The 14640-nt window shown below is 43.8% G+C and overlaps 1 protein-coding gene across 15 annotated transcripts in view; it reads right to left on the reverse strand.

Annotated features, from left to right (window-relative positions):
- EPS8 (EGFR pathway substrate 8, signaling adaptor) overlaps positions 1 to 14640 on the reverse strand; it is a 119532-nt gene that overhangs the window by 40044 nt on the left and 64848 nt on the right. For 14 of the 15 annotated variants that reach the window (XM_082255699.1, XM_082255696.1, XM_082255687.1 and 11 more), the window contains exons 5-7: positions 6786 to 6853; positions 6099 to 6260; positions 3537 to 3686 (exon numbers count right to left, since the gene is read on the reverse strand). In XM_082255699.1, the coding sequence (XP_082111825.1) occupies positions 3537 to 3686; positions 6099 to 6260; positions 6786 to 6853 (380 nt within the window). The remainder of the gene's footprint in view (positions 1 to 3536; positions 3687 to 6098; positions 6261 to 6785; positions 6854 to 14640) is intronic. The other variant, XM_082255692.1, reaches the window with a different exon arrangement.

Raw genomic sequence — 14640 nt, forward strand, 5'->3', positions numbered from 1 at the left:
TTTGTTGTCCAGCCATGTTACTGAGCTCCATTGTTCCTGTGATATTATTTGGGCTGCCAAGTTACTAGGTCTGGGGTTTAACATCTTGGTAGTGGGCTCCTCCATTTGTTGGTGAGGGAGATCCAGCCACACCTACTTATCTACTTCGGTTGAAAATAGACAAGGGCCCATCAAGGCCAAACAAAAAAGACAAAACAAATCAAAAACAAAAAAAAATTCACAGAAAAAAATATTCCTTCCTAAGCTCTATCAGGATAAAGCTCTGAATTCCTGCATGTTGGTGTATGAATAAGTAACTCTTAAAGCGACCCTGTCTGATAAGTAAATTTGCTGGGAAAAGCTGTTCCTTTAAGAAAATAAATTAGGTTTGTAATGTTGAGCAGCAGAAGAAACTATTGGGCGACATGACGATCAATGGTTAACTCAATCCTCTTCAACAGAGCTGTTTTTTTATACAAAAAAAAAAGAAAAAAAAGAAGAAGGACCGATCACAAGGTGAATGTTCAAGCAATGCTGGATGTGATAATCCCTCTGTGTACAGCACTGAATGGAACAACTGCTGGGTGCTCAATACCATCATCAGACCAAATCCATTTTTACATTTTGCGAAGGGCAAACCGTTTTGGAAAAAAACTTTGTTGGAAGCATTATATGGAAAAATAAATATATATTTTGTATGGGACAAACAAGACTATATTCCGATGATATTGTAACGTACAAATGATTTTATTTGAATTATTTTCTATTAAGAATTTTTCCAGTTTGACCACAACTACGGATAGAAGGTGCAATTTTTTTTTTTGTTTGCTATATTTATAACACTGGGCTTTATTCACACCATGTGCAGAGACGTGAGTTTTTCTGCACCTGTTTCTGCAAGGGCACAAAGAAAACAATTTTTCTCTATGCACCCCGTTTTCTACGCAGAAATCTGGAACATGTAAGCAGTCTTCTGCAAAGAAAAAAAGAAAAAAAACTCCCATGACTTCAACATTGTGGTATGAACAGGGCACACAGAGAACAATTTTTTTTCTTTGCACCCTTGTAGAGAATTTATGTTGCATATTTCTTCCCAGAAAAAAATTGGCGTGACAGCAGTTATGGTGTGAACAGGGCACATAAACTATTGTTTTTTTTTGTGTCCTTGCAGAGACCTACGTTCGAAATACACATCTCTGCACATGGTGTAAACAAGTCCAAAATACTCTATGCAAGTCAAATCTGTGCATTTTTTCCATTGCTTTTTATGCACATATGATGTGAACGAGGGCATATTTAAAAAGCTGGAAATGTGACATTTACCAAATAAATATTTACTGCAGGTGAATTAATTATGGTAATTTAAAAACATATGCACCAGTAGGATACACCTAAAATAACCTTTGGATAAATAAAGCTACCGCTTTAGAAATGTACCCCTAAAATTATGTTTTTGGCACAAAACATGGCATATTTTTTTCCCAATGAAATAAAGCTTGCATAGAAATAGTAAAAATAAATAGATCAGCAACCCACCAAAAAAATGCTAAGGAGGGAAGGGGAGGCTTTAATTAGGAGTAGAAATTATGCCTTTCATTGCCATTTTCCCCCATTTTTCACATACATTCTTAGGTGCTCATCATTTGCCTAAAAGTTACCGAAAGACCTTAAAAACCTACTTGTATAGATAGTGAGGACCTATTAAATAAAAAATGTTCTCCAGTTTTGTATGATGATTAGTATTTGAACGAATGCTTACGAAATCAGATTGTTTCAAAGTAAAAATGCACAGTTTTGTTGCACACAAACAATAGATTCTCCAATTTTTCAACTAAATTTAAAAGAGGAGACTGTAAAGTTCTTAAGAAACACCTCATATTTATATTCCCTTCTAAAAAACAGAAAAAGTATAAATAAAATTGTAATTGGGGGACATCAGTGTATAGTTGAACCTAAAAGACGACCCAATAATGATTCTACTACCTCTGGTGTTTGTGTGGAATTACCAATGCTGTGTTATAGGCATTTATACAAATACAAGGCATACTAATCACATGTATGTGTGGGTCCTTTACATGATTTTATTATAGGATTATTTATACATTTTACTTTGTTTTTAGTCTTTATAAATATTACAAAGTGGGTGGCAAAAAGTCATAAAAAGCTCTCTATATAATAGTACAGAGGCAGTGACTGGTATTCTGTGGCAATGATGTGTTCTCGGCCTGAGTGTTTAAGTGGATGCTGTTGCTGGGCGAGCTCAGAGCTTCCAGATTCACACAACACAGATAAAATCAGGAAACGGCAAGTAACCAGTCTCCACCCCCTTTTCCTCCTGCGCCCCCCTGCAGTGGTCCCAGGTCAGCACCAGCACCGGGGTAGAAGGGCTGAGGCACTTTGGCTGATCTAGAAGTCATTGGGAGCCATGAGCTTGCTTAACCATTTGATTTCCATGACATACAGTATATTATTAGTGTTAACAAAAGGTTTTAGAAAGCACTTATTTACTCACCATTACAAGTCTTGCACATATAAAAGGGATCAGCTATGTACTATATCTACGTATACACTGACAGGGTATGCCCAGAGTATGCAAATTATTTCATTCTTATTGTGTGCATCTGATAGACCCTAGGTCTTCAGAAGATTTACGTAAAGAAAGAGCCACACTAAAGGCATTTTTCTAGTACCGTCCTTTCTTGTTTTGGTAACTTTTAATTATAGGAAATAAACCTCATCCAGAAAAAGTAATCAAATGTATAGGTACAAAAAAAAAACCTGAGTTTTGGTGGGATTAGGTAAGGGTTAGATGCCCTGTTGAGTTATTACTGCTATCCAAGATTTCTCCTCACTTCCTGACCGTTTTTTTTTTTTGAGACAGGAAGTGTGGAAAGCTCTGCAAAAGAGATACAGACCAAAAGAAAAAAAAATCTGATAAAGTTTCTAGATTCCCTAGAAGAAAAAAACATTTTTCTTCAGTTTGTTTTGCTGTTGTAGAATTCCTTCATTCCCAGTCTGCTAAAGTGTAAGCTTGATTTACACTTTTAGAATCGATTCACACCAGACTGATCAGTTGCATTGCATTAAATGTGTGTTTTGTCGTGCCTTATTGCGCATTGTTCATTTGAATAGGCTTTATTCCAACTAGTGAAAGAAAGTTTCAGTATATGGCCTCCATTGTCTATCCTTGGCCAAGGTCACAGAGGTGAAGGATGAGAATATGTTCAGTGGAGAGCGAGAAGGGAAAGGGGTAGGATTCCTGCAGTGGGTTGAGAAGGGAGAATATGCATTGGGGATAGTAAGGCGATTTTGTGCACTTGGGGGGCATAGGAGGGTGGGGGATGGAGGCTGAAAATTGTGCACCGTGGGAGAGAAAGGTGAATTCATGCATTGGGAAAGGATGGGTAGACATGCACTGGGTGGAGGAAGGTGAATTCGTGCACTGGGGTAGGCAGAAAATTCACACAGAAGTGCAGCATACAGGTTACACACTGAGCAAACCACCGCATGTACACAAAGTGATGGAGATAACACAATGGCAAGCAGCCCAGACCTACCTTTACCTCATCACACTGGAAGAGGTGCAGATCAGCTTTGCTCTGTGTTGGCTCTTTACAAACAAGGGCCAGAATGGAATCGTATCTGCAGGCCTTCATCACAGCCTTACAGTGCTGAATGGTGCTTGTAGGAAAGTTCTCTAATTCAGTCTGTGCAAAAACGAAATATCACATATTGTGCACATCATCTGCCAGGCCAACTGCTACAAAAATGAACAGGTCCACTATTACGCCAACTGTTTTATTAACTGCCATGTCAACCACTATACCCCCTATTACACCCACTGCACAACTAAACCCAGTGCTACATCAACTGCCACTTTCACCACTACATCAACTGCCAGGTCCACCACTATGTCCACTGCTATATCAATTGCCAGATCTACCACTACACCTGCTACATCAACTTATAGATGCACTATATGTGCTCATTACTATATGAACTGCTACATCCACCCCTATGCCCATTAAGGCTGCAACACTGTCAACTGCCACTTTGCCAACCACTACATGAACAGCCATGTCCAGCACTATGCCTTGTGCTACATTATCTACAATGCCAACTGCTACATAAACTGACAAGTCCACTACTGTGCCCGCTGCTACATAAACTGCTACTAGCACAGCTATGCCCGATATTAGAGAGAGGAGAATGCTGACAGAAAATGGCCTAGGCAACGACTATCCCTCCATCATGTGCAAAAATCTAGCGGGAAGATCCCTTGTTAAGTAACAGGACTTTGATGGATGTTAGGTTGTCACTAAGGTAGACACATATAGATTCCTCTTAAAATAAACCATCTTTATTGTTACACATAGATAAAAACAGTGCTTGGGTCATCTGGATTATACAAATCTTAAAAACTTTTGGGTATTAAACAGACATAAAGCTACATCAGAGTCTTAACATAAGTACATGTTGTGTAATTAAAAACAGTATATTTAACACATTGGTTTCCTTAACACACTAGGGTCAAATGCGTTTCGCAGAGCATTTCTGCTTCTTCAGGGAATGTCTGTATTTGTCAACTCCATCAATAAGACATAAGTAATCAGAGGTCACAGTTCAGACAAGTGGAGGATGTAAATGATAGGTCACCTGACGCCTGGCAAACCATCAGAGGGCAGTTAAAGGCGCACTGGACCACAACCGCACTGACGTCAGCTTAAACGTCCAGATATAGATGTGAGGAGACAGCCGCTGGAGCGATAGGGGCATCTTTATCTGGACGTTTAAGCTGGTGTGGTTGTGGCCTTGTCCACTCCCCCTCTTGGTGGTCCAGTGCTCATTTAACTGCACCCTGACGGTTTGCCAGGGGTCAGGTAACCTTTCATTTATGTACTCCACTCTTCTGAATGGTGATGTCTGATTATGTCTTTTTGATGAAGTGGACACATATAGAAGTTCCCTGAAGAAGCAGAAGTGCTTTGCGAAATGCGTTGGAACCCAATGTGCTAAGGAAACTGTGTTAAATATATGGTTTGTAACTCCACAACTTGTACTTATGGTAAGCTGATGTAACTTTATGTTTGTGTAAAACTCAGAAGTTTTTAAGATTTGTTTGGTGCAGATGACCCAAGCACTGTTTTTAATCTATGTGTAGCAAAAAAAAGACGGTTTATTTTAAGAGGAATCTATACGTGTCTACCTCATTAACAACCTCACATCCATCAAAGTCCTGTTACTTAACAAGGGATCTTCCCTCTGGATTTCCGCACTTGTCTCAATTAGAATGCTGATGTGACTAGTTGTCCCTAGAACTGGTATTATCTAACCTTAATCCCTTTATCATCTCGCACAAGAAATATACAGTAACTAACCGCATCTTATTGAGAATATCTGGCAGGGAAGTGAGGGAATGGACCATTGACAGCAAGGAGTGTGTGGTCAACTGATCTTCAGTATGAAAGTTTCCCCAGCATGAAAGTCTCCAGGGTTTTGTTATATATTATTACAAGATAACTCTAATGAGGGAGCTTGTTGTATTTCCACACATGGCCTGGCAAGGAGAAATCAGAGTGCCAGTCCCTCATTTCACTCTTTCCATTTTCTGATCTCCCAAATTGGAATACCAATCATGTCTGAAATAAGACATGGTCAAGGGCACTGTCCAGCAGGACAAGCTAGGGAAAAATAATTTGGGCTAAAAAAACAACTATTTGCTAAGCAGTACAATTTGTTACAAATGTTCCAAGATAAGCCAAGTGTGATATAGTATATGCAGTTCAAGTTGGGTAGCAGTTTTCCCAGGAAATAAGGGTACCCTAAAAAATAGTGCCATTTAGTCCTTACCCAAACAAATGTGATTAAACAAGTGCCCTCCCTGCAGATTATCCTCAATATGACAGCAGTTGGGTTACCCAATATCCCTGAGAATAACATTAACAGAAGAAGACTTCAGTTCAAACTACACCAACTACCGGCAAGGTACTTTCTACAACATACTGTGGCCAGTCCACCATCAACCCAAACAGAAAATGACACAGAAAACGTGGCTCACAGTAAAATAAAAAAATCAATAAAAAAAAAAATCATGCAAGATGGCAACACAGGAGGATTACCTTTGATTCTATATCGGACAAACTAACACCTTTGTCATCAACGTGTAGATACATATCTTGGGTCCACACTTTCCCTTTGGCATCAAGTAACTTTAACTTCCGGATCCCATCGTCCACAGTTAGCATGGCGTCCTTCCGATCAATGGTGAAGGTGGTGAGGTGCTGCAGGACATTGTCAGCAGTATCACAACAGGTGACTGAGGCAGTGTACCTCAGGACAAGGACTTATATAATATGGAAAGGAATATAGGGGAATTCTATGACACTTTACTGGAAGGCTTCCAGGCCTCCTACTGCAAGTAAAATTAACAGAATTCACCCAAGAAGCCACCCTAAACAATACAGCAAATCAATGTCTTGTGCCTGTAGAGATTTCACCATGTGATCAGCGGATGGTATCCGCTATTTATACAGCAACACATACAAGAAGACGTTAGAGGACCTGGATACATGCATATGGACAGCAAACTCTATCACACCATCTTTTACTAGAAATATTCTACAAAAACGCTGGTGTAGGGACAGCCTTAATTGCCACCATTACATCTGCTAAACAGTGTCTGGACATGGAAATAACCAATGCGATTTTCCAGGAAAGGTTTTGTAGTTACCTTACAAGACTTAAATTTACTTCATCACTCCAACTCTACATCAACAAAAGTTATTATCAAATTTATCAAAACATACCTCAACATGGTACTGGCTGGTCTCTGATATGATGCTGGCAGTGTCCCGGGCATAGCTTTTTCTTTGCTCTATGAACAAAAAAAAATTTATGACACAAATCAGAATATGCACACCCATCACCTATCTACTGTTGATGCAAATCAGAAGAGGGGTCCTGGCCTCACCCCACCACATAAGGTGATGGGGTTGTTTTTAACAACCGGTCAAATGCTATTGGCACTGGTTAGATGTGAATTTTGAGTCCCCTAAGGTGGACCTGACAAAGAACTGTGTGTAAGACCAACACAGCTTTCCTAACACTGTGCCACTCTTTAGGGGATAATTATGAAGCACTTTTTTGGGACACAATTAGATGAAAATTAGAGTCTGTTTTCATGCTCAGATGTGGTCATGGTCAGATTTTATTCTTTCAGACACAAAATTAGAAAGTGATCAGGGTCAGATTTTATTCTGACACATAATAAACAAGTGGTTTACAAAAAGTAACACAAAAAGTGACCAGGATCAGGGTCAGGTTTCCTTCCGTCGGACACAGTAAATGGTCAGGGTCAAGATTCATTGTATGGCAATGCTACATTAAAGAACTGAGGTAAGAATTTATGACTTAAGTTGTAACCTTGTAATAACTGTCGAATAATCCGTCTCACTGCTCCTGTTTAGCACTGCCCTGCTGTGTGACATAATTGATAAATGCCTCCCATTGTGTTATTCTCACACCTAACAAAGTTTATGAAAACAGAAGCACTTACAGTACAGCACATCAGGATCACTGAGACATGCGGCGATCAAACATGCAAAAGGTCACAGGAGTGATTTTTTTAAACCATACAGAGGTGGTTTTCAAGCCTGGACCCACCAGCCTAACATTAAGACTCAGAAACAAAAAACATATACCTTTGAAGCAATTAGATGGCAGAATGCAGTGGACCTACAAGGACTGGAAGAGTGGTAATAAACATTCTTATATTCCACCTTTATATTTTAGGAGATGCAGTAAGTATAGCTAAATATATTAAAAAAAAAAAAATACGGTAAAATATACCTAAAAATGAGGTGCTACTGCTGGTCGAAGAAACAGGCAGCGATGAAATAGCTGAGAACAGAACAAGAGCGAGCAAGAGACACAGTGAGAGATGGACAGGCACACAAACACAGACTTGATATATTGGGAACCTGCAGGTAGATGTGTCTGTGTAAGTGTTTCATTATGGTTGGTGCACTGAATGATTTCACTAGGGGCAGCAGAAAACACTTTAAATACAGGTCAAAAAATAAAAAGGTCAGCTTTCCAGTGGAGTAGCTAATTACAGCAACAGCACAGATACACACGTCTCAGGCAACGGTGCAGCATTAGAACTTACAAATTTCAGTGTAAGGTTTTTGGCCATTTTCCCAAAACATTTTTTCAGTCTGTGAGGAATATTATAGACACTGCCAGGGCAGCCATCAGAAGTTTGGGGGCCGACACATTGTAATTTTTAGGAGATAGCTGCAGCCAAAGATGACGAAGTATGTCTTTAATTACTACATATGGTTCCTTTTCAGGCTTCAGTACTTTTACCGCTTAACCCTATAGTATACTATACCTACTGACATTTCGTCTCTGGATAACCTGTGTTTACCAGGTTCACAGTAGATTCAGCAGTGGCTCGCAGCAGGGAGTCTGGTGCATCCCAGTTCTCGGTTTCAGGTGTGAATCAGGTTCAAATTTTTGCCTAAATCCGGACCTGAAACGCACAGGGCCCTTTTCAAGTGCGAACCGCGGCCGTCCTGGAGGTATGTGAACTGACTTCATTGAGAGCCGGTCACAGTTTCCTGTCATGCGACTTGGATGTGGAGAAACCTACACCTGATTCACACAAGTTTGAACCCAGCCTTAAATAAATTAGTCGGGTTTGACTCCTGGAAAAACTGGATTTTTGTCTTACTGTAAAATACTTTTCTCTGATGTTCATTGACGGACACAGCTCCATATCTTCTTGACCCTTGGGTCTATGCTGCCCCCTACAGGAGTAGGTCACTAGGTGGAAAAAAGTTTGACCATGCCCATAGGGCAGTCCCAGGGGGTATACTCCTATTTCCGGCTATAGGTCTTCAGTTTTGTAACAAGCAGTGTCAGAATAACATATAACCCAACTCAATAGAGGGGCGAGTGCTGTGTCCGTCAATGAACATCAGAGAAAAGGATTTTGCAGTAAGACAAAAATCCAGTTTTTTTTCGTTCATTGGCGGACACAGCTCCATGTCTTCTTGACCATTGGGATGTTCCAAAGCAGTGTCAACATGAGGGGTGAAAAAAACACAGCAATAAACATACTTCCCAAAGGCTAAAACGTAGCCAAACAGGTAAAACAGGAGCCCAACCAGGAATACCTGGAGCTCATCTGACAAAAAAGTACACCCTCAAAGAGGACTAATCCTCTCCAAAAGCAGCCTGCAAACCCTTGCGGCCAAGAGGAAGCATCCGCAGATGCCAACACATCCACCTTATAAAATTTTGTGAAAGTGTGCATGGACGACTAGGTGGCCATTTTGCAAAACTGCACCCCTGATGCCTGATGACGGAAGGCCCAAGAGGCAGTAAGCGCCCTTGTAGGATGCGCCTTAACAGGGAAAGAAGGATCCTGATCCTAATGTAATAGGCCTGCACCACGGTCTGCCTAATCCATCTGGAAATGGTCACAGCAGACGCGGCCAGCCCCCTACAGGGTCCATCTGTAAGGACAAATAGAGAATCAGATTTTCGGAACGACTCCGTTGCCGCCAGGTACTTCCTGATTACCCGAATTACAAGAATGTAAGGCAATCTCTTTAGGGCTTAGGCTTAAGACACAAGGAAGGCAACACGATGCCTTTATTTAAATGGAAACAAGAGACGACCTTAGGAAGGAACGACTGGCAGGGGCGAAGCACCACTTTATCTCCCTGAACCACCAAGTAAGGTGAACGACAAGACAAGCTGCCAGCTCCGACAGCTTATTTGTAGAAGAAAAAGCCACCAAGAAAGCAGGCTACTTTCTGGGACAATGTAAGCAGAGGAATCTCGCAAAAATTTTCAATTTGGAGGAAAGCCAAACTCTGAGTCCTCGAAAAGGAGTGGGGGTGAACCCCGAGAGATTCACATCCGCAAAGTACCCTCTTCAAACACGATGGTAAATCTACCTAGAAGTATATTTACCAGCTTGCAGCAGAATGGGAATCACAGATTCAGACAACCCTCTAGCCTTCAGCACCAGACTTTCGACAGCCAAGTTGTTAAAGCCAGGACTGTAAAGCAAGATGGATTATTGGCCCTTGAGCCAACAGTTCTCCTCTATGAGGAAGTGTCCAAGGAGCATCGACGACTAACCGTATCAGATCTGCGTACCAAGACCGGCGAAGCCAGTCTGGAGCCACTAGGATGGCCGTAATCCCTTCTGCCTCAAGCCTATGCAGGGGTCTTGGCAGAAGTTCTAGAAGAGGAAAGACGTATATCAGACAATACCAGTCCCAAAGGAGCCACCAGTGCATCTGTGGTGTAAGGCAGAGGATCCCGAAACTGTGCCACAATCCCAAGCACCTTCCTGTTGAGACGAGAGGCCAACAGGACCTCGGGAGTTCCCCACCGGAGACACAACTGATAAAACACCTCCGGAGGAAATGTCCAGTATATTGATCCGTAGTCTGGATTCTTCCAGAGTCCAGACCCCATGAGCACAATCTGTGCCAAAAAACGCCACCGCACTCGGACAGGCTGGCATCCATGGTGACCTTTGTCCTGTAAAGGGGAAGGAAGATTTACCCTGTCGAAGCGCCAGAAAGCGAAGCCTCCAAATCAGGGACCCTCTCATAGGGGACCGGCTCAACAGGATCAGATTGTCTACAGACTGTGGATTCTTACCCCACATGGCAAGATTCTCTCTTTGCAGAGGTCTCGTGTGGACAGATTTTGGAACTTGTCCAATGGGAGGAACACCGTGGCTGAGGCCCAGTCCAGAACAGATCCAGATAGTCCAACTAGGTGGATGGAACCAGAGCCAATACCTGGAAATGTAATTTCCAACCGAACTGCTGTAGAGTCCACACAGTAATCTCCCGGTTGTCCTAGAGAGCAGTCAGAGACCCTACTCGCAGAAGAAGATCATCCAGGTACTCCAGTACCACAATCCCCCACTGGTGCAACAATGCCAACACTTGCGAAAACCCGAGGGGTTAACCTCTTGGTCAATTTTACTTGCCCACAGCAAGCAGAAGAAGTACAGATGACCAACACATATTGGAATATGAAGGTAAGCATCCTTAATATCGATAGAGGCCAGAAGATCTCCCTGATATAGGGATGCCACTACTGAACGAATGGACTCTATTTGAAAACACCTGTACCTGCACAAAGCGGTTAAGAGCTTGAGGTCCAAGATTGGACGTACCTCGCTTTCCTTCCTGGGACATGCAAACATGTTTGAATAAAACCCATGAAACAAACGTTCCGATTCTGAGACCAGAACAATTACCCCTTGTAGTAGCAAGTCTTTCACCACCCCGAAGAGACCTCGCAGTTGGTCTGGGGATAAACGCAGGTTTGAAGGAAAAAACCTCTGTGGAGGAGAAGACCAAAAAGTCGATCTTGCAGCCGGACTGAATCAGCTTGTGGACCCACTTGTCTTGAATCAGGGTGATCCACGGGTCGGGAAAGAAGAGAAGTTGTCCTCCCCCACCCCAGATACGGGTGAGGGTGCCCCTTCAGGCAGAAGAGGTGTTTGTATGCAGGTCTGGAAGGACCCGCTCTCGGCATACCAGACCAGGTCCTCGTGGACCCTCCGGAGGAGGTCTTTCCAGGGAGGCCTTGAACAGGCGATCAATAAGGCCTTCTGGAACTCTAAGACCAGCATTTTAGTCATATCAGCCGAAGGATAATTGCAGTCATGGACAGCCCAGAGACTAAGGGAGCCGCATCCAGAGATGCATCACAGACGAACTGCAATCCCTGGACCAACTAGTCTGCCAGCTCTGCAAAGGCAGGAGGAAGCTGCTCCCCTTCCAGATTCTGGCGCAAAAGCTTTGCCCACTCGAGAAAGTCAGGGACACCAATGCTATGGTGAACACCGACCTAAGGACCGAACCAGCCACAGTAAACATGTGGTGGACCAAAGTCTCAGCTCTCCTGTAAAAAGGATCTTTTAAAACCAGAGACTCAGCCACTGGAATTAGTGTTTAAAGTTTCCCGCACTGATATAATCAGAGCATCCACCAGTGCCTTTTCATGCGCATATGCAGTAAAAGAGGAATCATCCTGTCAGAGCACTCAAAGTGCATGGACGCAGACCCAGTAGGGTTGTAATATAGTAAGCTCACCCTGAAAATATAACAAGCAGGGCAGGCCGCCGACCTCAGCCCCACAAGGAGACGCCGGCAAAAGGTCCACAAAAGGACCACCTATTAGACCCCGCAAAAAAGTAAAAGGGTTTCCCTCCATAAAGGACATACTGGGACATAGCCCTCTCGAGGGGGGGGGTTGCCCTCCGTGATGCAGACGCGCAGGCAGAGTACCCTTGCTCATGCAATAATGTCTGCTACACCGAACTAAAAATGAAGCGCCCCCACGGCGCCACCCGCTTCAAAGGAGGCGCCAGGTTGACCATATGTCCCAACAGGTCGCAGGCCGTGGGCTAAATTTCAGTGGAGGCCCATCCGCAACGGCCCGGATCCACAGTCTGGCAGATGCCCAGGAAGACTTCAGCTAAACCCACTGAGGCCGCCCCTTAACGGTGTTGACTAAAGCGGCCGCATGGCCCAGGAGGCATGGCCCAGGACGTCATCTGTGCCATAAGGGGGGGGGGGGGCTCCTGGTGGTGTCACTGGGAGGCCACGCCCACAATGGCTATATAACAAGCTGCAGAGACTGGAGATCGGCATAATCACTGGAGACATCGTCGGAGGAGGACCGGAGGAAGAAGAAGACCAGAGGAGGCAAAAAAGCAGAAGATTGGACAGCAGAAGAGCGGACAGCAAAAGAGCAGAAGACCAGGTGGTGCACAATGAAAACCAGTGACTTAGGCTAAGTTCACACTGGAATTAAAAGCAGGATTTTGAGAGGTGTTTCAAACGCCTTTGAAAATGATACAATGGATAGCACATAGTGCTGTTGACACTGTCAAAACATGAAGCGTTAGCATTGCTTCAAAATTGAAGCCTCATGTCAAGCCTTTCAATGCCTCCCATTCAAGTCTATGATAACGCTTCGCAAATGCTCTGGCAGGCAGTTACGGTGCGGTTACGGGGCATTAAGATTAGCTTGTTAACTGTAATAGAATAGGCGTTTGTGGAGCAGTTTTAACGTGCCTTAATGCTCATTAAACACTTCAAAACTGCCAATAGAATGTTTGGGGAGCATTTTTAACTCTCATTAACGCCTGTAAAATGCCAGTCTAATGCCCATACTAAAGCTCATTAAAGTGAGTCTAACACCCATACTAGCGCTATAGGAGCAGTTGTTAAGCATTAAAAATTTAGTCAAGTGTGAACAAGCCCTTAGTGCAGGGGTGTCAAACTCAATTGCATCGCAGGTAGATCTTGGAAGAAGAAAGTGCAGGGTCTGGAGGAGAACCAGAAGAGGGCAAGAGTCAGCTTCCAGAGTCTTCAGAATGCTGAGACCAGGGAAGGCAGAGGCAAGGTGGTGTTGCTGCTGCAAAAATAAGTGCAGGATCTGTAGGAGTTCTGCCCTCCTCTCTGCTGCGGACTGCTGGGGGGGGGGGGGGGGCTCCTGGCCCATCCCTCCTGTTAAATGCCCCCACAGCAAGCAGCTTGCTATGGGGGCACCAAAGCCAAGCCGCAGCTCTATGTGTCTATTCAGACACAGAGCCACGGCCCGACCCCACCCCCTTTCTCTCTACATTGGCTGACTGACTTTGACAGCAGTTGGAGCCAATGGCGCCATGCTACTGTCTTAGCAAATGAGGAGGGGAGTCCCGGGTATCCGAGACACTCCTGCAACATTGCCAGATCTAGAGGGACCTCGGGTAAGTATGAAGGAGCTGAGGGGGGCTGCTGCACACAGAAGGTTTTTTTTATCTTAATGCATAAAACCTTCTAGCTGCCAGTGTCTTAAAGCGGAGTTCCACCCAAAAGTGGAACTTCCGCTTTAGGTAGTGCTAACCCCCTGACATGCCACATTTGGCATGTCATTTTTTGGGGGGGGGAGCGGGTACCTAGTTTTGACAGGTACCCGCTCCCACTTTGCGCTCGGAGCGCTGCGGCGCCCTGGGCGGAAGTTCTCCTCTCCCCCTCCCTCCCTGCAATCTTCTGTGACATGTCAGAGGTCCCAGAAGATTGCCGGCCAATCACGACGCGTAGCGCAACTCGCGCATGCGCAGTGCGTACCCGGCTGTGAAGCCGCAAACTGTCACAGCTGGGTGCCCACACCAGTGATGCTGGCGCCGGAGAGCAGAGAGGGAGAAGAGCGAGTGTGTTAGGCTGGAACTCCGCTTTAAAGTGGAAGTTAACTCTCCTATTGTTTTTAGCTAAGGAAGCTGCCAACTTGGCCTCGGTTAGATCTTCAATTACCATGGTGCTGCACATGTGATCAGTTATGACACCAGCCATTGGTCAGTTTGACAGTTTGGTTGAGAGCACAAACAATGTGACAGTTACATTCCCGTCACATGCCGGAAATGTAACTTTTTTGAAACTGTTAAATCAATGGGTTTACTTCCACTTTAAAAGCCAATGGCATCGTCAGTTGATAAGGAAGATTTCAGTCACCTGCATAGCATTCTTGTTTGACCTCCAACTGCCCCTATCAGCATTGCTGATAAGAAGAAAAACTTTGTCAGAGTCAGTTTGCAAAAGTGTATTTGCTTTGGAAGAATAAATCACCTTC

This window comes from Pelophylax lessonae (genome assembly GCF_965119305.1).
Source record: "Pelophylax lessonae genome assembly, chromosome: 4".
Lineage (NCBI taxonomy): Eukaryota > Metazoa > Chordata > Amphibia > Anura > Ranidae > Pelophylax > Pelophylax lessonae.